The sequence below is a fragment of the Egretta garzetta genome, unplaced genomic scaffold (assembly GCF_000687185.1).
Source record: "Egretta garzetta isolate BGI_Z169 unplaced genomic scaffold, ASM68718v1 scaffold172, whole genome shotgun sequence".
NCBI classification, from domain to species: domain Eukaryota; kingdom Metazoa; phylum Chordata; class Aves; order Pelecaniformes; family Ardeidae; genus Egretta; species Egretta garzetta.
In genome coordinates, this window is record NW_009258951.1 from 4,057,972 (window position 1) to 4,080,069 (window position 22,098).

The 22,098-nt window shown below is 42.7% G+C and overlaps 1 protein-coding gene across 1 annotated transcript; it reads left to right on the plus strand.

Annotated features, from left to right (window-relative positions):
* The first annotated feature begins 6,260 nt into the window (after positions 1-6,260).
* On the plus strand, positions 6,261-15,879 carry IQCJ (IQ motif containing J). The gene is given in 5 exon segments (XM_035890044.1): positions 6,261-6,274; positions 6,869-6,984; positions 11,263-11,371; positions 12,262-12,342; positions 15,543-15,879. Coding segments are annotated over 5 exon segments (657 nt in total).
* The last annotated feature ends 6,219 nt before the right edge of the window (positions 15,880-22,098 follow it).

Here is a 22,098-nt window from a genome sequence, read left to right on the forward strand (position 1 = left end):
CGTTGGCTAGGCTCAATGCAGGGTGTTGTCCTGCTGGAGGAATTTGGCTTTGGAGGACTGTGTCTCTGTTTCTGCAGCTGTAATGATCTTTATGGCTGAGCAGTTGCTGGCTGCTAAATACAAAATATTTTCCACTTGTATTAGAAAATATCATATTGCATGATCAAGAGATGGTGGGGATGGAAAGGAAGGTAGCATAGGGATGGAGACTGACATAACTTGTGCTTACTGTCTCTAGCAAGTACAGCTCAGCTGGCACATTAATAAGTGGATTGCTGGTTTCTTGGTGTGCTTGCATAGTTATAAGCATCTGAATGAGTGAGTAGTTTCATTATTATCAGCATGGAAAAGCTATTTCTCATGTTGAAGACAAACACAAGGGTGTTTGGTGGAAATTACAATATACATAAAGATTAAGACCCTAATCAAAACTGCTCGGTCTGTAGTTCATCATAACAGAGAAAATAGTGTTTCTGTGAATGCACACATTTTCCCATGAACCTTAAAATCCGTAGATGCGGCTGCTCTTCTCCAGAGTCCTCTACCAGAGACTTCATGTGGCTGCTAACTGTGCTGGCACCTCTCACTCGTGTGCCTTGCAGGAGAGGGACCATGTTAGTGACAGTGTCTCAAACACCTGAAAATGGGAGCAAAGCACAGTGGCCTGTGTGGTCAGGCTGGCTGGGAACTGGTGGGCACCTCTGGGGACTCAGTGTTGCTCCTTGATGCTGTGGCTGAGGACAAAGGTCCTGTGTAAAGAGCAGCTACAATGGCATGGAAAGGCTTGATGAGCCAGGTCATGCTGGGGCCATCTTCTTTGGCAGCCTCCTCTATGGATGCCCATCCACACTCATCTTGGCTCGGAGCTACTTAATGCTTCTGCCTCACCTCTGTCGTCACTGTCCTGGCACAGGGATGGCTGTCCTGCCCAGGGATGGGTATTCCCATGCATGCAGTATTGGAGAGTAAAGTGTCCCGGCATTAAATCCCTGGCAGGTGCATTGTCCAAGCAAAGGCTGTCGCTGTGAAGTTGATGGCTTGGGGACCATTTTGTAAGTGCTGCTACAGTGCAACATAATAGATATTTGTGCACACTTTCTGAAAAGCAACTCTTTTGGTTATGGACCAATACATACTGCTTGGCCTAAATGGGACGAAGTGTAGAAAAGCATTTCTGCAATAGATGTGCATTTGTTGGGTTTGGGGTTTTTTGGTTTTTTGTTTTTTTTATGGTAACCTTCTCATTTCTAAACTAGTTCATCAGTCTTCGCTTTTGTGAAAATTAGCAGACAGTACCACATGCTGAAAAGCTGAAAATTGGATTAATATATTTCTTTTCAGTTTTAAAACAGTCATCTGTTGTTGTCATTAGAAGTAATAGGATCATGAGCTATAAAAAGAGCTGCTTACTTTTTCTGGGGAAAAAAAACCTCCACTGGGAGTTCAGAAGATGGATCTGTCATGTCAGATTTTCCCCCTGCCTTCCCCTTCCTGGCATGATGAAATCCACACCGGCTGGGTTGCAATCTCATCATATTTCTCTCAAAATTAAGCTGGACTCAACTTGTAATTTGCAATGAAAACTTTAGAGGGAGATGGAAGTTGTGGGTTTCTTCCAGTAGAGTGGGTTGGGGGCAGATTTGTTGTCTTTGTAAAGTAATCATTAGACTAAAACACTGGTGTCTTTTTAGCAGGCATAATTCTGCAGCCCTTTAGAGGAAGGGTAAAGTAATGGTAAAGACAAAGAAACTTGTGCTGCTGGTGACACTTAAGGACAGATATGTCTCTCTTCCATAAAAACATTCACCCACCATTCCCCATGTAATTTGGCCAATGCTGTTCTCTCCAAGGTGCAGCTTTTGTGCCATAATGCAAAACACAACAGTAGGGTTGCCATTTACTTCCATTTCCTGAAGATTAAAGTACCATCCCACATGAACCAATACTGGGTTGGAAAGCTTCATTTCTTCTGAAGCATGTTGTCAGGCTTTGCTGCCCTTTCTGCAGTGCAGTGTTCACAGGGGGTCAGCCCTGGTGAGCTTTGGCCCCATTGCCTCCATGTCTTTTCCAGCACTGGACATGCCCCGTTGGGATTTTGGGGCTGCCTTTTGCTATCCAGGACTTGTAGGGAAGGTTGGTTGCTCTAACAGTGTGTGTGGTGGCATTTGGCATGTCAAAACTGTTGGGTTTCATTCCAAATGGAAACTTGCTTCTGAAAAAAACCAGCGTTTCTACAGCATGCTGCTTGCTGCCTTGACCAGCTCTAGCTCTGGTGTAGGTTGTTGCTGTAGTAAAGGCAAAGTATATGGAGAACGCGTAACACACGTTGTCTGCTTCGGTGAAGCTGTGGTGATTTACATCAGCTTTTGCTCTGTTGCATTGGGTCCCATACAAACGGCATTAAAATCCTAGATAGAGTTATAGCATCTCCTCATCCCATAAGTGAATCATTCAGTGCCTGCTGCCACTTGTAAGGTAGCTGTCGTATCTGACTCCAAAAATTTATGGCCTTTAGTGAGAAATTGCCTTTCTTGCCATGGACTTGAATCCCAGCATGTGGTTTGTCTTGTTTTTTCCTTTTTCCCTTGAACTATAACCTATGAAATGCTTTCTTTGCTGAGTCTCCTATAGCACTTGTGTTGTTCCAGACATTTTCCTTGGTGTTCAGACTGGCTGTTTCAGAAGCACTGTGGCGACAGAGAAGCCAAGATGTCAAGAGGCTTCATTCTCTCTAGTTGGTTCCCTTGGCAAAAGTTAAAAGCTTGTGTATTTCAAGGCAGAAGCGGTGCTGTTGAAAGCCCTGACTGCAGTGACAGCATCAGAAAGGAGAGGCTTTTTAAAAGGAATCTAACTTGGCTTTTTAATGGTACTCATCCTTGTGCAAGGTTTCCAGAGCTGCTGTAACTATGAAATAATGTTCTCTAGCCATGGTGAGATAGATTACTCTTCCTGAGGGCAGAGTTGAAAGAAGGAAAAGAAGAATTTATTGATATCACGGAAAGTGGAGAAGAGCTCAACAGGTCATCCTGTGAGTGCTCTCGTCCCCTGGGAGATATCACCAGCATTGCTGCACTTCCCCTCCGGCCGTTTACACCCACTTATGAGAGGAATTAATATATCAGCTGTCCTGGGCACCCTTACGTAGCCAGGATTGTAGCAAAGGGATTAGGCATGAGCTCAGTTCAAATATATGAAGACTTTCTGCTTTTGTTCCCTATGCTGAGTTTACGCTTAGCCGATGAAGTTTTGTGTCAAGCCCTAATCTGATTAAATGATGAGGGAGAAGAGAGCAATGTTATGATTTACAAGACTGGGAAGAGAAACAATTAGATATTATGACCATAGGGTATAAAAAGGGAGAACTTTACATGAAGAAAATTAAAATATTACCAATTCATCTATTAAGTGATGAAAGTGTCCTGTGAAATAGGAGGCAAATGCATCCCCTGGGTATTTTAAACTGTAATGAGTAAAACGCTGAGAAATGATGCAGTGAGGAGTTTACCTTTGGCAGAACAGTAAACTCGCTGCTCTAATAAAGCTTTTCCTTCTCTGCCTCGTTAGGTTTTCAGTGAAGGGAGTGAGGGATGTACCTGTAACCAACATTGAGTTCCAACTTCTGAAACCCAAGCCAGCCCTGGGCAGGTGGTGGGGCTGTGCTGCTGCTGGGTTAGCAGGGTGAGGGACTCGGCTGCCAGTCGTTGTGTTGGGTCACACCACGTGGTGAACAGCACAGGGTGCAAAAAGCAGAAAGCAATCTGGAAACTATCAGAAGTGTTGGAGTATTTCTGTTGCAATTTTTTTTTTTTTTTTTTTTTTTTTTCTGTGAGACAGTGTTACTACAGGAAAGCCTGATTCAGATGATCCCGAACTTGCACCCCTAGCTCCATCCTGAACTCCTGTGGTAAAGCTCAGAAGTCAATCTGAAAGCAGTCCAAATCAGCATGGAGATTTCAGAGTATTCAGACAAGAGGGCCCTTAGCCAGAAGTGCTCCACTGTTGTATGTGTGGGAACGTTATAGATATGCACTGTGTGAAGGATATGGAAAAAAAGGATGGTACAACAGAAATTAAAAAAAAAAAACCAAAAAACGGCACAACAGATTTCTAAATACACCAAACTGAGCAAGTAAGAAACCACAAAAGACTTGTCGACCAAGTCACATTGTAAGGAGGACCTGAGGGGACCTCTGGAAAATTAGCCCATATTCTATAAAGATATTAGCTAGTAAACTTAGAGGAAACTTGTTTTTGAAAAAATTCCCCGAGAGTTGGCCTGTGCTGGAGAACAGCGGAAAGCAATGTGGTCCTTCTTTTCAGAGAATTGTAGCAATTGGCCTCTACAAACATAACTTGATTCTCAATAAACTAAGAAAATGCATATTGAGTGAAGTATCTCTTAAGTATCAAGAATAATGGAAACACGAGCAACAAACTGTGGGAGTTAATTGCTTAATGGCTACTGTTCCCATACGGGTTCCACTTACCAGCTAGATCCTCAGAAACCTTGCTGCAGCACCAGTGCACACTCTTTTGTGCTGAACAGCCATGGGTGCTTAACGCTCGTCCCAGTGGAACTCTAATTAGTGGTAACCTCTTTCCAGCCTGAAACATTTCAGTGATGCTTGCCCTTTGTTTCCTACTCTTGACTTCATTTTCTGTTCAGTGTGACGCTTTCTTTCCTTGAGCAGTCCTCAGGTTTTGTTTGACACCTTCTTTGGAAAGATGAGTGCATGGACAGAGCCTGCACACACTCGCCCTGTGCCCACCAGAAGCAACGTTTGTAGCAGAGGGGCTGTGGTCCCCCTGCAGTGAAGGTGAGCCATGGAAGGGAAACACAGGCAGTATGTGATGGAAGAGTGATGGAAGGGTCTGAAATTTTTTGCTGTTAATTCCCAGTTGATAACCACGTTCTGGTTTAACTAATCAAGATCAGAGCCCTGATGCACAAGGAAAAAAATGAAGCTGGTCCCTTCTTTGAAGATATTGTGACCTAAATGGACAAGATGCATGCAAGAAAGGAGCTGGAAAGACCTAAGGTGCTGATGGAGGTCAGTGACAAGCCAGGATACAGGATCCAACCTGAAGGACCATGCTGTATCTCCCTACAGTAACCCATTTCAGTGAGATTAATTTGCATTTTGTTTCTAAACCTGAATGTGAAACATGTTTAAGTAGATTTAGGTAACACCATTGATGGTACAATTTTTTAAAGTGATCTTGGCAAATCGTTCTGACAGCTGTGGGTCTCAGAGCCCCTGTAGCTATGTTAATCTCATGCAGTTAACTTACTTTTCTTGAACGTTTGTAGCTGAAGTCTTCAAGGTCCCTGTTGGGTTGCCAGAGCAAATAAAATAAGACCTTCCCCCTCCCACCTCTAATATACAAAAGCCGCCATTATCTAATGTCTCTTTTTGTTCCAAGGTATGAAGCAGTTGTCACCATCTGACATTTAATTACCAATTTTACTGGATGCTCAGCATATTCAGGGTGTAGCATTAGCTTTTATGTTCCATCCTCGAAATAGGATGCAGAACACTCTACACATCCCTAAAGTGGGAATTAATGCAGATGGTTCCACATCTGCCCAAACTGGGGCTCCTTGTGCCTCTGAGGTACCCCATACTGCGCACACAGGTGCCACCAGAGATGCTGCCTGGGGACAACCTCCCTGTTGTGTACCAAGAGGGAACAGGAGCTTTAGGGAGCTGCTCAAGTAATGAAGCCTGTTTCCCATGGGAGCAGCCCTTCCACGCCGGCATGAATGGATGCCCAAAATAGTAGCAAGTAAAAGCCTTCACCGCAAAGGACCCTGATCTTTCTATCCTCTTTAGACTCATTGTATCCTGCTAAGAGGCTTAATTAACACACTGCTTGACAGGCCTTGTCAGACTGAAATACGGACCCTACATCATTTCATACAGGGGCCATGGTCTTCCCTGAGAAAACTGGGGAAAATATAAATGAAAATGAATAAAATGAAAAAAGAAAAAATGTGAAATGCATAAAATCCTAAAATGCTTCATGGACACAAAAAGGAGGTGGGGGGGGTTCTTTGTTAAGTGGGAAACAGAATTAAAAATACAGTAACAGCAGACCTGGGTGTAATAGCTCAGAACAGCATTGGCAAGGGACTTTTTCCAGTAACCAAAAGCAGCTGGGGTGGCTGATACTTCCGTGCTGGGTTACAAATGGCACATGGATCAGAGCTGGTGCTAAAGGTGGTTTAGCACTGCATGTGTTGTCCCCAGACCAGCGCGATGGACTGGGAGAGGTGAGCAGCAGCAGAGAGAGCTTCATTATGTTGTATCCACCTCTGGTGACCACAGAATTGGAAAACAGCAGGAGGTGAGAATGTTTAAGCCTATAAATTGGCTTCCTAATAGGTGACAGAAAGAGGCATCAGGTGGCTTTGATCAGAGGATGGATCCTGCAGGGCTTCTGGTCTTAATGGCAGCAGGCGTTGCAGTGTTTCTGGTTTCAGACTGCCTTCAGCTGTGCTTGCCCTAGCTGTGCCACCACTTCGGAGGCTGTGCTGGGAAAGGAATGACTGGTTTTGCACATGTCTGTGTCACTGCTACAGAGAAGTCATCATAAGTCTGTCTTTAAATGCAGCAGCTCTGGAACATTGAGATGGGCTGACGTGTTCACTGGCAAGAGCAGCTGTGAAAGCTCCAGTGATCTTTATTGATGGTTCCAAATTAGAGCTCTTGGCCCTAACTCTGTCCCTGCATAGCACTGGAAGGCTGGTGAGACATAGTTTGCCTTCAGGGCAGCAACTGGGCTCGGCTGTGCTCTGCCATATTTCATCCAGGTGTTTTTGGGCAGGGCTGATGCCCTAGCCTCTTTCCAGCATCCTGCTCCAAAGGGCCAAGAGCAACCGTGCCACTCCAGCCGAGGGTTTCTCCAGCCACTGTGGCGTTTCTATGCCAGAAGAGGAGGATCTCAAACTGGCATCGTGGTGTTTCATCAAGCCACTTGCAAGTAAGGGGAGGAAGAAACGCACATAAGTGCAATTTTTCCTGAGTAATGGAAAATTGCCATTCAACAAAATTTCAGTTAAAATGTGGAAGAACATCAATGAAATAGAGACCTACCTAAAGCTGGGGTGTTTGAATAACTGCTATGCTCACTCTTAATTATAAAATGGAAAACCGAGCCTATTTTATACTGCTGGTTTTGGGCTGCAGTTCTAGTGAAATCGAAGCTTTCTCTTCCAATCTCCATCTCTCTAGCCTCTTGGGAAGTACCGTTGTATATTCATTTGGCACCAGTCGACAGACCTCTTAGAGATACTCAAACAGTATCATGCATGTCCAAAAAGGATTTTGAAAATTAATTTTTAATATGTGGCCTCTGCCTTGATTTCTCTGTGCTAGTCTAAACCCACAGGTATAAATAGCTCCACTGACCTGAATGGATATTTTTGGGTACAGCAATAGAAAAGAATCATTGCCTGCTACTGGAGGTAAATATCTATCTAAGTATGATTTAACATCTGCAGATTTCTTTTCTTTCCTTAGAATTTGCACTGATAACTGTTTGGTTTTTTTTTTTTTGAAACAGACTTCTTCAAAATTAATTTAGGGACTAGTGTATTTAGATTGTTTTAGATTTCTGCTCCTCTGCATCTGAGCCTGCCTCAATGATCCCATATCTGCTGGCAGCCATCATCTCCACAGCTGGTCAAATGAGAGGTGACATTTCTGTGCAAATCCAAGCAAGGACCAAAGTCTACAGCAACCTCTGGGTCCCTCCATTAATAAAACATCCTGAAAACTGCTAAAGGGAGCTGGGTGAGGCTGCTAAATCATTGCACTGGACATGCACCAAGAGAGCCTGTCCTTGGGCTGCATGGAGCCAAACACAGCTGATTTGCAGGGGAAAAGGCAGAGGGATGCAGAATCTTTTTGCTCTAACTGAATATTGACAGCAAAGCCAAGGCAGGCTTTTATAGTGTGCAGACAGTGTTGGGAACCAGCTCAGTGCAGCTTAAAATGGCTCTTTTATGCAGACTTCTCCCTGGTGAGAGTCTATAGACTTGAGGCCCTTGGTCTTTTCTGTCCCATAAGGTTACAGGGCTTCCTGGCAATATTTAAGTCATTGCAACAGCCCAGTTTCCTAAAAGTACATTCCTAAAAGAAAAATAATTAATGCATAAACAGAACGTACACTTTAAGGACTAGAAAAAGACACTTTAGTTTGCTCTTAACACCAGTCTTGCACTTCAAGGTTTCATTGCTTTTTCTTCCTTAGGTATCTCTATGTGTCTGTAGCTACCTGATTGCTGTTAATGTCTGTATTCAACTGAAGTAGAAAATGAAAGCTGCAGTAAATTTTACAATATGTTTATGTTATAACAAGGTTTATAGAGGCATCATAATTCATCGTGTATTCCAACAGAAGTATGGATTACTTCCAATTTAATTTTCTGAAGTTCGAGTTTGCAGCTGGGTCACTCCTGGTGTAATCTGGGAGATGCATCTCCTAAGGCTGTGGGTTGGAAGAGCAGCATCCCGGCTGTCACTGCCACCCATCAGTTACTGTGCTGAGGGCAAAGCAGCCGAATCGCTTTCTGCGGGCGCAGCAGCATAGCTAGCTTCATAAATCTTGTTGCAAGGAGCAATAATCAATACTTTATTGTTAATGATGCAAAACTGAAATTAGTATAGATTTTATGTCTCCTTCTCTTCCCAATTATGCAAACATTGTTATGCCCCTCTGTAGTTGCCTTATATTACAGCTTTTATAAAGACTGTCCAGTGATGTTTAATTGAAAGACTGAATAGTCAAAAATGTCATAACCAATTTTGGCTCTTACTTTTTTTTTTGTTCAGTGTTCACCCTGAGGTTAATAGAAAATGATGTCAAACACAAGAAATGATTTATGTAAGTCATGCAGGTTTTGTCACCCAGAGCTATATATAAAGTCAATTGCAAATTGTTTTCCCACTCTAAATTACCGTACATAGCTCTGGGATATGCTGAAAAAATGACCAGCGGAATAATATGGGAGAAGAGAAAGGTTATCTCCTGAACTGTGCTTCAAAGAAAACAATTTTGAAAGTTGCTTGTTATTAATATGCCAGAAGAGGGTGTTTCTTAGAACAGAGAGGAAAAAAAAAAAAAGGAAGACAAAAATAAAAAGTTTCATGACTGGATTATTTCCAATGGCTGATGAGTGGTAGGCAGCAGTCAAGCATCCCAAATCACTCACAGTGCTTTATCAGCTGCAGTGTGTCCACAAAATGGTGCTACAATTAAAGACCCAGAGGGGCAAAGACTGGGCAAACATCTAACTTATCGTCTTGACAAATCTAGTTTATGCATAAAACATATTTTGCAGTAATAGTCCTTCCAAGGCTGGGAAGAAATGAAAGCTGTATTAGGAGTAAATCAGCTACCAACTGTGATCTTGTTTCATGTCAAACAGGGTAGAATCTTGTACAGGATTAAAAAGCGCCACGTAAAATTTCTCTGTTTCACAAAATCAGCTTTATTTGGGAAAGCAGAAGGTAGAGCTGACTGATCAGTTGTGCTCATGAAGACTGCAACAGTCTTATTGGAAATAAAAATCTTTGATTCATCCCCAGGTCAGATAAGATATACAAGATGAAAATATCCTTGTTTTGCCTTTTTAACGTTCTTAGCCTTCCTGGGAATCCTGTATCTGTATGCAAGGTGGGTATGAAGTAAATTACTCTCCTTCCTTACTCTGAGTAGCTTTTGCTTTTAGATTTGATTCCCAACTTAATGAGCTAAAAGAAGTCATGAGTTAACATCTTTGTGTTTTGCATAGACTTCCCATTTTCCAGTGTTGTTTAACTATCAAACAGTTGATGTATAAACACAAACCTGAAGGCAGGTCCCTGCATCTCGGGATGGTGATGCTCTTCGCATTGCATCATAGGGATGCAGTCAGGGGGGTTCAGCATTCGCTTGTCAGCCCAGCTTTTAAGGAGACTGTGTCCTCTGCATGTGTGTGTCCCAGCAACGCCAGGGCACGCTGTGGGGATTGTACCCTGCGAGGGGGTGGAAGGTTCAGCCCAGAAATTGCATCTCCTGGAGCACACGCTTCGTTCTGACCAGGTTCTCCTCCACCCCTCAACTTCCACCCCTTCTGAACAGTAAAACCCTGCCAGCCAGATACAATTTAGCTTTTTAAGCCATGTATCTGCTGAACATCATGAGTAGAATTTTCCTGGGACATTAGCATGGATGCAGGGAACCCCAGCTATGCATCTGCAGTTAAATTCGTGACATCTCTGCTATTGAAACAGGATCTGATGCAAATACCATGGTAAAGGCATTGGGCTGTAAATCTCAGCCAGTGACTCTCTTGATTATGAGACTGAATACTGTTTGATTGCAGAACAAAGAGAAGTGCCTGAAAGTACAAGCTGATGCTCACTTGCCTTTTACCAAGACCATCTTCCCTGAAATCAAAACAGCTACACACCTAAGACATGAAAGAATACTTTCCTCTTTTACTCTGCCTATTATTTTTGTAGTTCTGATATTTTCTTTCAAACTTATGTGCTGGACATATTGATAAATATATCAGTTTCTTTATTTTGGATACCTAAATTTGAAAGCAACCCTCTAGACATTCCCCTGAGGGACCTTTTTGTTTAGTGGTTGGCTCACAGCATCTTAAGGTTGAGGGGGAATCTCCAGTGTTGTGCTGGTTTTGGCTGGGGTAGAATTAATTTTCTTCATGGTAGATAGGATGGGGCTACAGTTTGGATTTGTGCTGGAAACAGCACTGATAACCCAGGGATGTTTCTGTTACTGCTGAGCAGGGCTTACACAGAGCCAAGGCCTTTTCTGCTTCTCGCCCCACCAGCTAGGAGGCTGGGTGGGCACAAGAAGCTGGGAAGGGGCATGGCCCAGCTGACGAGAAGGAATATTCCACACCATATGATGTTATGCTCAACATATACAGCTGGCAGAAGAAGGAGGAAGGGGGGGACGTTTGGAGTGATGGCAGTTGTCTTCCCAAGTAACCATTACGCGATAGAGCCCTGCTTTCCTGGGGACGGCTGAATGCTTGCCTGCCCATGGGAAGGAGGGAATTAATTCCTTGTTTTGTTTTGCTTGCATGTGCAGCTTTTCCTTTACCTATTAAAGTGTCTTTATCTCAACCCATGAGTTTTCTCACTTTTCTTATTCTCTCCCCCATCCCACTCAGGGGGACTGAGCAAGCGGCTGGGTGGTGCTGAGCTGCTGGCTGGTGTTAAACCACAACAAACGTCAACCAAGGGCTTTCCATAAGCACATTGAAATGTTTTTTTCTCTCATTGTAGGAAGAACTCAAAAGGCTCCAACACACCTTGGAACAGGTCAATGATGGCAAAGACTTGCTTCAGAGGTAAAAGTGTGATTTCCATGATATCTCATGTGATAAAGTGAAATGGCTTTTATAAGGCAACAAATCCTTTCTGAGGGACAGAATCTTTGTTGTAGACTATGTTTCTCATTTGGTAATATATTAAATATTCAAGATTTTGCATCTCTCCCATAAATGATTCTTATTTTTAGTTACAGGAGGATAATTTCTGAAAACTGCTGCTGATTGAATGATGTAATTAAGTGTCCAGTAAAGTCTCAAAATAAGTCCACAGGTTGGGGTCTAATCTTACAAATTTTCACGCGAAGAACTTTCATTCATGTTGCTAGTCCCATCCAAAGCAGTGTCCCAAGATGTTTGATTTTTATCTTCTAGCATTTTAAAATTGCTTTCTCAAAGCGATTGGTTTGCAGCACCAATTCCTCGGTCATCATTTATTGCAAAGAATTTTTAGTTCGTATTCCTGTATGGCTCTTGCTGATGTAATTCATTTGCTACCGGCATCACCATCGTTACTTTCCATTTTACTCTCCAGCTTTTCAAATGCAGCCCTAGGGATGAAAGTTAATTTAGCAAGAATATCTATTATATTTGCCAGTGTTTTTTTTATTTGCAGCGGCTTCTTTGCTGGGTGTGCCTGTCTCTGGAGCTGTGGCATCTGGACGGTTTAGTGCAAGGACTAAGGCAGGTTCCAATCTGGAAACCAGATCCAAATAGGCACTTTTGGTTAACAGTCAAATGGGGCTGGAAACAGGGACACAGATGCCTTCCTCCAAAGACAGTGATACCTTATAATGAGCAGCTCTTGTATGTTCCTGTCAAAATTTCTGAATTAATTCATAGTGATTGCAAGAACGTCATGCTGAGACACATTAACCCCCCACCCCCCCTTTTTTTTTTCTTTTCCGTAGCCATCAGCTTGCCATGGACGAAGAAAACAATATTGAAAAATATCATATCAACTTACAGCCCTTGGAATCAAAAGTGAAAATGTAAGTAACAAAGAATGTCTTTTCTGCCTTTAAATGCGCCTGAGTTTGTCCAATTCCTGAACCACAGAACCCAGACTGTATCCATCGTGGATTTCTGCGTAACTTTAAGTATAAAACCCCCTCCATTTCACAAGGCAGCTAAGCTCTTCTCTACCTTTAAGGACAGGAACATTCTCATTTAATTGAGTTTCAAATGTTAAACTTCAGTGCAACACTGAATTTTCACAGAGGAAATGACAAACTATAGAATGTTTGAAAATCTGTTAGATTTTTCATATATACAGAGTACATCCTGGTGGGGGGACGTGTAGTGCAGAGCAAGCAGAAGTTCTCTTCAGAGGTATTTTTCACATTTAATGTGAAGCTTAGTTAAAGCTCCTCAGGAGGCTCACGGGACGCCTCTGCAAGGAGCAGTCCTTGGGTTTGCAGGGGGATGGAGATCTAAGTCTGAAGGGACCAGGGTTCCTGGGGTGGGGGATGCAGCACAGCTACACGGCTCTAAAAAAGCTGGGGTTTAGTGGCAAGTGAGGCAGTTGCTAGCACTCAGCCAAGGCACATAGATGACACCTAGCTGCACCACCTGGAAGGAAGGGATAAGCATCACTGTGTTCTGGCAATGAACTCCCCAACTTCCAAACGCAATAATTTTAGCCTTTGTAATATAATTCTCACGTGTTGCATAGTTATTCTAAAAGGCTTGATGTGCTGTATTGGGATGCGTGGTAACATGGGGATATAACAGAAATCTTAACCCCCTGTCTATCAGAGCAGAGGGCTCCTCTTTGTGCCTGTTCCAGCGTTGTTCCCCCAGCCCTGGTGCAGGCATTACCTCCGTCCAGCTGGCACCAAATCTGCACTAACATGATGCCACCAGACTTCCCAGCAGGCAGCAAAAGTTTAACACGGCTCCACTTGTATCATCTTTATGCTGAAGCCCCCAACTACTTCATGGCAAAATTTTGCAATGTCAGGCACAGCTTTACACAGACTTCTATGCGTTGCTACATTACATACTGAATTTCACATTCAGTTGAAAAGCTACAGCTGACTTGCTATACAGGACATTAAAATATTAATGCTATATTAAAATATTAAAAGGACATGAAGTTTCAAATTAAAATCCAGCCAGAGTCTTTTAGTCATGCAAATATAAGACAGATGAAAGAATAAATTTTCAGAGAGCTTTCTAGAAGGGTAGTTGTGACTTCACCTTGGTACATTCTCGAGCTTTAAATTAGAAAGTACATGTAAATATAAATATGTAAATACTACTTGTATATATTATGCAGTACAGCTTGAAACTGAAACAATGTGAAGTGTAAATGCTTGAGGAGTGAAAATGTGGGGATTTTTTTAAAGCTAAATGCATTTACTGAAAGCTCCTCCATTGGCACTCACATTTGGGAGCTTTGCTGTCCATTTTAAAGCTCCTGTATGAAAACAACACAGGACTTAACCTACCCGACTAGCCCTAAAGTGCACCCATCCTTGGTGAGGCTGTAATGAATGCTGTTTTGTTTCTGATCTGGTATTCTTCTAAAAAAAAAAAAAAAAGAACAAAATATGTATATTTGATTTCCTCAACCCTGAGATGTTCAAAATGCCGTGTGCGTTGGGACCATTGCTCCTCATCAGGAAAAATTACATGTCAAGAGGTGCTTTCCACTGTCTGGAGTTCCCAGCAGTGTGGGCGGTCAATGAGAAGTTGTAAGTGTCCTGGTGTTGAGCTGCTTCCTCCTCCTGCAGAGCCAAGAAGTTGGACGTGCCAGTCTGTAATCAAACATCTTTTCAGCACTGTCTAGGTGCTAAATGTTTTTCTGGCTTATGGAGGTGGGACCAGAAATGACATCTTAACTCTAAAAAAGGCAATGTAAAAAAAAGTATTCCTAGGACAAAGTAAATCCACACCAAAGTCTTTGGACCCTTTGGTGTTTGAACCATAAGGCACAGGGCAAGGTCCCTTCAGGGGGGACCTTCAAGGGTGCAGGCACTGCTGGTGGGAGCAGGGCCAGGCAGGGTTTGGGTGTGGGACCCCTCCTGGGGAGCACCCCAGCGGCAAGGCTGGGTGCTGAGCGTGCCAAGCCCTTTGGGTGCAGGCAGGGTGGAGGAGCGCTGGCTCTTGCCTGCTCCATGCGCAGCTGCCTGGGGAGAGCAGCACAAGAGCTCTGCACCACTGGGAACAGCTTAAGCAAAGGTCAGGGTACTCTACCTGATTAACAGACACACCGAAGGTTTTACTGACTCGATATCCTTGTGAATAAACTCTCAAGTGCTTAAAAATCCTAAAATGAGTTCTTTCTGTCTCATTGCACTGCAGCAACACTGCTGAGTCTCAGGGCAGAATTTAGTTCTGCTTTTCTGCAGAGTTCACAGATCATCCTGTATGCAACTCCCCACGTACTTTGTGTTAATGCCATTACTATTGTAAACACAGTTTTAATTCTCAGCATCTCTCACTGGTCTCCCTGGCACCTTCAGAAAGGCACAGGCGGTCCGGCACTGCCACCTGGTGAGAGCCGCCCTGGCCTCCAGCTCTCTGGCCACTGGCCAGCACAGAAAATGGAATTTCTTTACAGAATTTCACATTGTATTTTAGAAACTTGGTCAAAGTTTAGATTTTTGAAAGCAGATCTCCTACTGTAATCCCCAGGCATTGCTTTGGAGGAGGATTTAAGTCCCCAGCTACCCAGGATGGAGGAGATTTTAAAGGATACTGGTCTGGCTCTGAACTTCCAACCATATCTACATTATAATCTGAAAGCAGATATAAGTTTTTGAAGGCTGTTTATTCTTTTAAACAGATAATTGCATTTTTTTCTTTATTTGCGAAATCACAATCATACAATCATACAATCACAGAATCATTTGGTTGGAAAAGACCTTTAAGATCATCGAGGCCAACCATAACCTGTCGTAAGAGAATCACTGAGTTCTGTACCATCTCAAACTTAAATCACTGTAAGTTTAAGGATTTGAAGTAGAGAATTGCTTCTACCTAACAGATATCTCAAGTTATACTAGTAGTGGCTAATATAAGGTCTACAGCGGGTAGTTATGTGTGATCATTATCCAAATCAGAAAACAGAGTGCACCAAAAAAGAGAAAACCACCAAACCCTACCTCTTCAGTCAAGAATAAATATATCTTTTTTTGCTGCTGCATTTCCCCCCCCCAATCCTGTGCCTTGGTCTTTGCCGTAGTATCCAGCGAGCATGGCGTGAGTACCTGCAGCGCCAGGACCTGCCACACCACGAGCCACTGGACAAGCGCAGTCCCTCCCCACCGTCCCTCTCCTCGGACAAGATGAGCAGGTCCATCAGCATGAACACCTTTTCTGACAGCAGCACACCGGTGAGTACAGCTTACCAGTTAGGGCCCATTTTCCTATTTGTTGCTTTCTATTGGGTTCCTTTCTAGGATTTTGGATAAATGAAAGCTGAATTCTGGGCTAATCATGAAAGAGGGACTTCTAGGGGAGTAGCAGTGTCTCAAATGAACCTGCAAGCAGATGAGTCTCTTGTAGGTACCGTTGAATGAGTGACTGTGCATGTTAGAGGTGGAACTCAGCTATATTGTGTATTGGACACAGCAGATATTAGCAGTGCTCTTGATGGGAAAAGGTATTTCCAAATGGTGTTTGTGTCCTTCTGCAGAAAGCAGCGATCCTCATGTGTATTTAGCACTTTGTTTTCTCCAGAAGAACAAATTGTGGTGCTTTTCCTACAAATAAATGTGATCTGTAGGGTTGGGAGGGTTTCTCTAAAAGAGACTTAGAGAAATTGATCTAAGGATTAAAAATTAAACTTAATTTTGGAAGAAATATTCATGCCACCTTGCAGACTGGATGACTAGCAGCTGGAGGCTGTGCTTGTCTTTTTAAGGTGACTCTAAACTAGTAACCCCTTTTTTGAAAGCAAGTGGTTTTGTGGCTGTCTCTGGAGTGGGCTCTTTTAAGTCAACAAATCAGCAGATGGATACAGTGCCTATACATATTTTTTTCAGCGTTGTGACAGAATATATCCATTTTGAAGAAACTGTAGACTAGAGTGCTTGAAATAATTCAATAGTTTTAAAAAAAGACAGGAGACAGAAATCGCCACAGTGTGTGTTAGACCAGCTAAATAAAAGCAGGATGTGTCCCACTGTTTGACGGAGGTGTGCAGGAGAGGTGTGAACAGGTTGTTGGATCCTTGCTAGTTGTGCATATTGGCCAGCTATCTGAAGGGTTGTTGGCAGTCACAGGGCAGCATTTGGTGGCTTCTGAGTCCACTTCAGAAATCTAGAAATCATTGCTAGCGGGGTTCTTAAAGTAGGTGGAGCCACTGTGTAAGGAAGAGATGTTTGTTAGTTTAACTCTGCCTTCAGTTGCAAAATTGGAGCAATGCCACCTAACGTAAAGCGCAAGGCAGGCTCACAGATCCAACAGAGCTTTCCATGCTAAGAACCCTGGTCTTGGGCTTATGGGGACAATGTGACTCTTTATTGGACCAGGTTCAAACTGAAGCTAGGTGAGCTGTTTCCAGCAGCTATTATTTTTGTGACACCGTGGTTAGGCAGGCTGCATTAGATTTGACAGCATTTAATAAAATATTACTGAGAGTTCACTGTGTTATTTTTAGATGCCTTGTGTTCATAGCTGGAGACCAGGATGATAAACTAGGTTGCAATATTGGGTTATACACTAATGCCTCATGTATTAAACGAGTTAGGTTCCTCTAATGAGAGAGATAAATTTGGATCTCGTTTTCATTGCCGCTGGCATTTGTGGGAGCCTGGCTGCCATCTGGGCCAGCCACTCGGCTGCCACCAGAGGTCTCTCGTCCCCCGTGCAGGGAGGTTCCCCATCAGTACCCTCATTTGGAAAACGATGCATTTCCAATGCTTTTGGGTCTTTCGGGGTAAAAAGAGTACATCTGGGAGTTAGAGATTTGTGAGAGAATGAAGCTTGGACGTTAGGATTGCTACTTAGTTTGTATTAATGCAATACCCGCTTGTCTTGCTTCTGCATCCTACTTGTTTAATGCAAAGGAAAATGAGAACGTTTTCTTACACTTTTCTAGTGCCAAATCTGTCAATAACCTTTGAAAAAACAGGGGACGTTTCTGAAGGCAAAGGAACACCTACTTAGTGTGTCCTTGATCATTGCAATAGCTGAGGCTGTGAGGGACCCACACTTCTATGAGCAGGATGGTCCTCAGTTCTGGGATGAGGCACTGTGACTCTAGGCAAATGCTATTGTACTTTTCAGGGTCCTCAAAAACCATTTAAACCCAAACCTACTGACTTAAGATGTTTTTCTGTCTTCATTGGAGAGTACTGTGGGCATCTTGAAAGTAGGGAGCAGATGAAGGAGGTGAGAAGCTCAGCAAGTGCCCTAAGAGGGAGGTGGTCAAAGGTGTGAGATCGGGCAGGGAGGTTTTACATGGGTACTGTCTGAGAACAGCTACTGCCACAAAGCAAAATGGCAGCAACACCATCCAGGGTAGTTTTGTTTCCTGATTGCTTCTGATGAAGTAAAGCCATGCTGGCCCTGTGTGGATCATGGTCTGCAGCGCATGGTTAAGTGCGTAGGTGTGCACACAGAAATGCCACCAGTGCGTGTGTGTCTCAGAGCTGGGCTGGGTCATCCTTGCTAGACCTTGGACACATATGTTAAGGATAGACTCTGATCTAATGCTGTAGTTAGTATGTTTCTGTCTGATACACATGCACTTTCCTGATGGCAAATGTCACATATTTTTGGTTTGGAATTGATACTGTCAGGTTCAAGGCAGGGCAGGGACAGGGCCAGAACAAAACAGGGACAATTAACTTTGAACTGTTGACATGTGAGTGGGAGAGTAATTTGTTGTCTTAGCCAAATAAAGACTTGGGCAGAAATAAATGCACCATTTCGACTGTGAGCCATGTTTTCTGCTCTAGCATAAGGTAAACTTAAAATAGGAGAAAAAACCTCTGAGAGCAGAGAAACCACTGCTGGACCCATCTGTAATTTTACACTCTCTTGAAGTTTTGTGTTTATAAGACCCAAGATGGAAGCAGGGGAGTGGAGTTGGGGAATAACCAAGCAGTCAAACGCATCCATTTGCCAGGTTCTCAATTTGGCCTACATTCCAGAACAAGACCTTTGAAAAATGGGGCACGTTCATTACAATGCCATTTCTTTTGCATTAGCAGAGTTGCTGGTGCTCTAAGAAATAAGCCTGTGCCTAGTTTTTGTGTAAAAGTATGCTGTGCTGAGCAGTATGGAGTCTCCCAAATTTCTCTTGCTGTCTGGCAATCTTCCTCTGAAAAATTTGGAGGAGGGAGAAAGTCAGACTGAAATTTGGACTCTTTGGATGTTTTCCCATTTCTTTTTTTCAAAGAGGTAGAAAGCAACTAGCATGTCAAAATATGCTAACAATAAGCCATGGTGCGGATGGGAGAGAGAAATTTAGGAAGTATTTTGAGAAACCACTGTCACAACACAGCCACTTGATTCAGCTGAAATCTAATCCTGGTTTTCAATTTCCTTTCTCAGCACAACCCTCTCAGTGTTCAGCTTTGCTGGATCCTCAGCTGCATGTTACACACCCTGGGGGCAAAAAAGTAGTTGGCTGCTTGAGTAATGAAAGACAAAGAGTCTCGTGCCCCCCAAAATGAATGAGAGCCTGTGGGCTAACAAATGCATGCCACAGCAGCAGAATTGAAACTGTGCACACCCAATATCTATTTGTACTGGTATGTGGGACCAGCAGTTGTGGTGAGGTAGAATTATGAAACTCTTAATTGGCTGAATAATATCTAAACCCAAGGTTTATTCAGACCATTGGGGATCACAAAGAGTGTCAGTGTGTGCAGTCTGCAGCTGGAGAGTTAAGAATGATGGTTGGTCATTTGTGGTTGAAAGAGAAGGTCTTTGAGCTCATTTCCGCTATTGCTACAAATCTCCAGAGGCATTTGTAAGGGAAAGCAGGGAATTACTAGGACTGAGAGCAGTCAGAGTTTCAAAAGCATTTTTCCTCTCTTGCCCTTGAAACTTTTGCATTCTTAAAAAATAAGACAAAACGTGCAAACAGGAAGTAGGAAAAGTAATTAAACCCAGAGGAAACTTAAATCCAGTGCTGTACACTCAAAAAAAAAAAAAAAATGCCCAGAATCAAAGGTGGGGGGCCTTTTGTCAGCATGTGTACAGTTTGTATGCAGGGTGGGTGGGCAAGGCACCAGCATGAGCACCAGCCCTGGGAGGAGTTAGCAGTGATGGCCTGAGCCTTGCTAGATGTAGTGCAGGGGAGCTGTGCATTCCCAGTATGCAGACACTTATTGATTTGTAATCATTAAAACTTCATTAATTCATCAAATATGACATTTTCTTGTTGTCCCAGCCAAGAAGACAAATACAGAAACACAAAACAGCAGCCTCTGAGTAAGTTCAGAGAAGTGAGGGGAAGGGGAGGTACCAGGAACAGTTCTTGCTCTGCTTGGCAGCAGTAGGGATGCTTTCCAGTCAGCTGTACCACAACTTCCATGGTTAGAAGTTTTCGTATGACTTTGTTTAAAGCCAGTTGGTTCCCATGAGATGGGGTTAGCTAGGCAAATAGGCTTTGCCTCTGGCCAGTGTGAGATGCCGGCCACGTAATCAATCAGTTCATCACTGATTCATTGACAGTGGGTGGATATGAGCTCTCCTGGACTTGCTGAAAATCACGTATGTCTTTTATGTATTTGGCTTCCAAAAGCTGTAGCTTAGCCCCGCTGGCTATGGTTATCATATTTCAGTTCAGAGAGACAATCTAACTGTGTGCTTTGAAGACTCAGAAGCTTGATAAATCATTAATTATGATACCTTTAAATCCAGTGTTTGAACTTGTTTTGGATCAGCTAGCTGCCTTCATGACTGCAGAACACTGTTGCTCTTAAAATGAAATACTGATGAGAAACTTATGAAATAGAAAAGGAACAATTAGATTAAGGATAGTCCCTCACCCCCATTCAAAATAATTCCTTATTTTTGCTGCTACCTCCAGTTCTTGATAATTCCCAGAAACTCTCCTGTGTGAAATTTTGTCTGAATTTTATGGTAGAGGAATGGTGTCTTCTGGACTGTGGGACACTGAATCCTTGCAGGTACTAAAGGGAAAAGACTCTTCCTTCAGGCTTTCTTTATATGCCTCTTGCCCCTGAAGTCTGAGCATCTCATCTCAATAGCATTTCACTACAGTTGTGCATGTCCTTTTGTTAGCTGTCTCAAAGGTACCAGGTGGTAAACAAGGCCACAATTAATTTTTTTTTGACTGGCACCACCTTTGTCTTCCTCCTTCTGGCTTAAAGGTTGGTCAGAATGGCAACTGAGGAAAACAGATAATTTAATTAAACTCATAATGATTGATCACAAGTATCTTGAACAGTTCTATGTAGTTGGAATCCAGTTGCTCTGTTACAAAACTTTTAAAATAAACATCTTTGCAGATAACATCTTTTAAGAAAATCTGAGAGATTGGTAAGCCTTTTCTGGGATGCAGTGACTGAGATAGCAAGATGAATGATTACTGGTCTGGAAAATTACTTGGAGAGTAACATATGCACCTCTTGGAAAAGTTTGCAGGTCTTAAGGCATACTTTTATGCTTAATGAAATACACTCAGTTTGATCTGAATATTTGTCACTGAAAATATCCTTCTTTGAGATTCGCATCCAATCAACATGTATTTCTACTAAAACTGCATAAATTCATCTGCCAGGACTCTGAGACATAACACAAGGCACAAAATAAAATAGGGCACAATGAAAAGCAATACAAATCCCCCATCAGAGATGTAGAAGGAAGAAATAAAGCAGTGCACTTAGCAATCAGAAACTCACAACCACAAAAAAATATACTAAGCCCAAAGTATTATATACACTGTAGAATTGATGAAGTCCAGAATTTAACTTTTTAGTATTTTGAAGGTAAACTTAAGAGGTTAATGATCTGTGAACATTCACAATGAGATTTCATCTCAAGTTTTAAACAAATTGGTTTTCTTTTAAAATGTCAGGCCAAACTGCCTGCTCTACTGTACTGGTTTTATGTGGATTTAACTCTGGCCCATTCACCTGAAACAGGAACAGATCCTCTTTTATTTTCATTTGGCTTTCTTCTTTGTCATAAACTACACTGGTTGGTCCTAGAAGGACTCTCACAAAAGCTGCCCCTGTCCAGGTCTTAAGATGTGGATATGTGCTCAGTGAAAGTGGTGTTAGTTCCCTAGACTCCTGCCAGAGTGCTTACTACCCTCTTAATCCAAGAACCTTGCAGGTAGATCAAATTATCACATAATGGGTCATGCTTTCTGTTTACAAATAGATAAATCATTCTTGGCATTGGGGGGAAAAAAGTGATGAGGCTATCTCAAAGTGTTTGTGCTAATAGTATACAATGTTCCCTTGGGCTTGCCTCCCAGTAGAAAACTGATACAATGGGCAGAATGACAGAGGAAGGACACAGCTTGAGTGATGAGATGGGAAACAAACTTTTCTTGTTAGGCTACTGCTTTGCAGGCTAGCAAAGAAAGGGTTTGCCAACCATGTGTGTGTAGTACAGGCAGTTTCCTAACTGTTGGAAAAGACCTGCTGTCCAATCACTTATCAGATTATTTTATTAGGACCACAGAAGTAGTATCTGTACCATCTTTAGTTGCTTTTGTTTCCCTTTTGCATGCTTATTTTTAATCAACAAATCAGGAGCAAGAGAAATAAGAGATTTGAAAACACTGTTCTTCCTTATAAATACCTTAT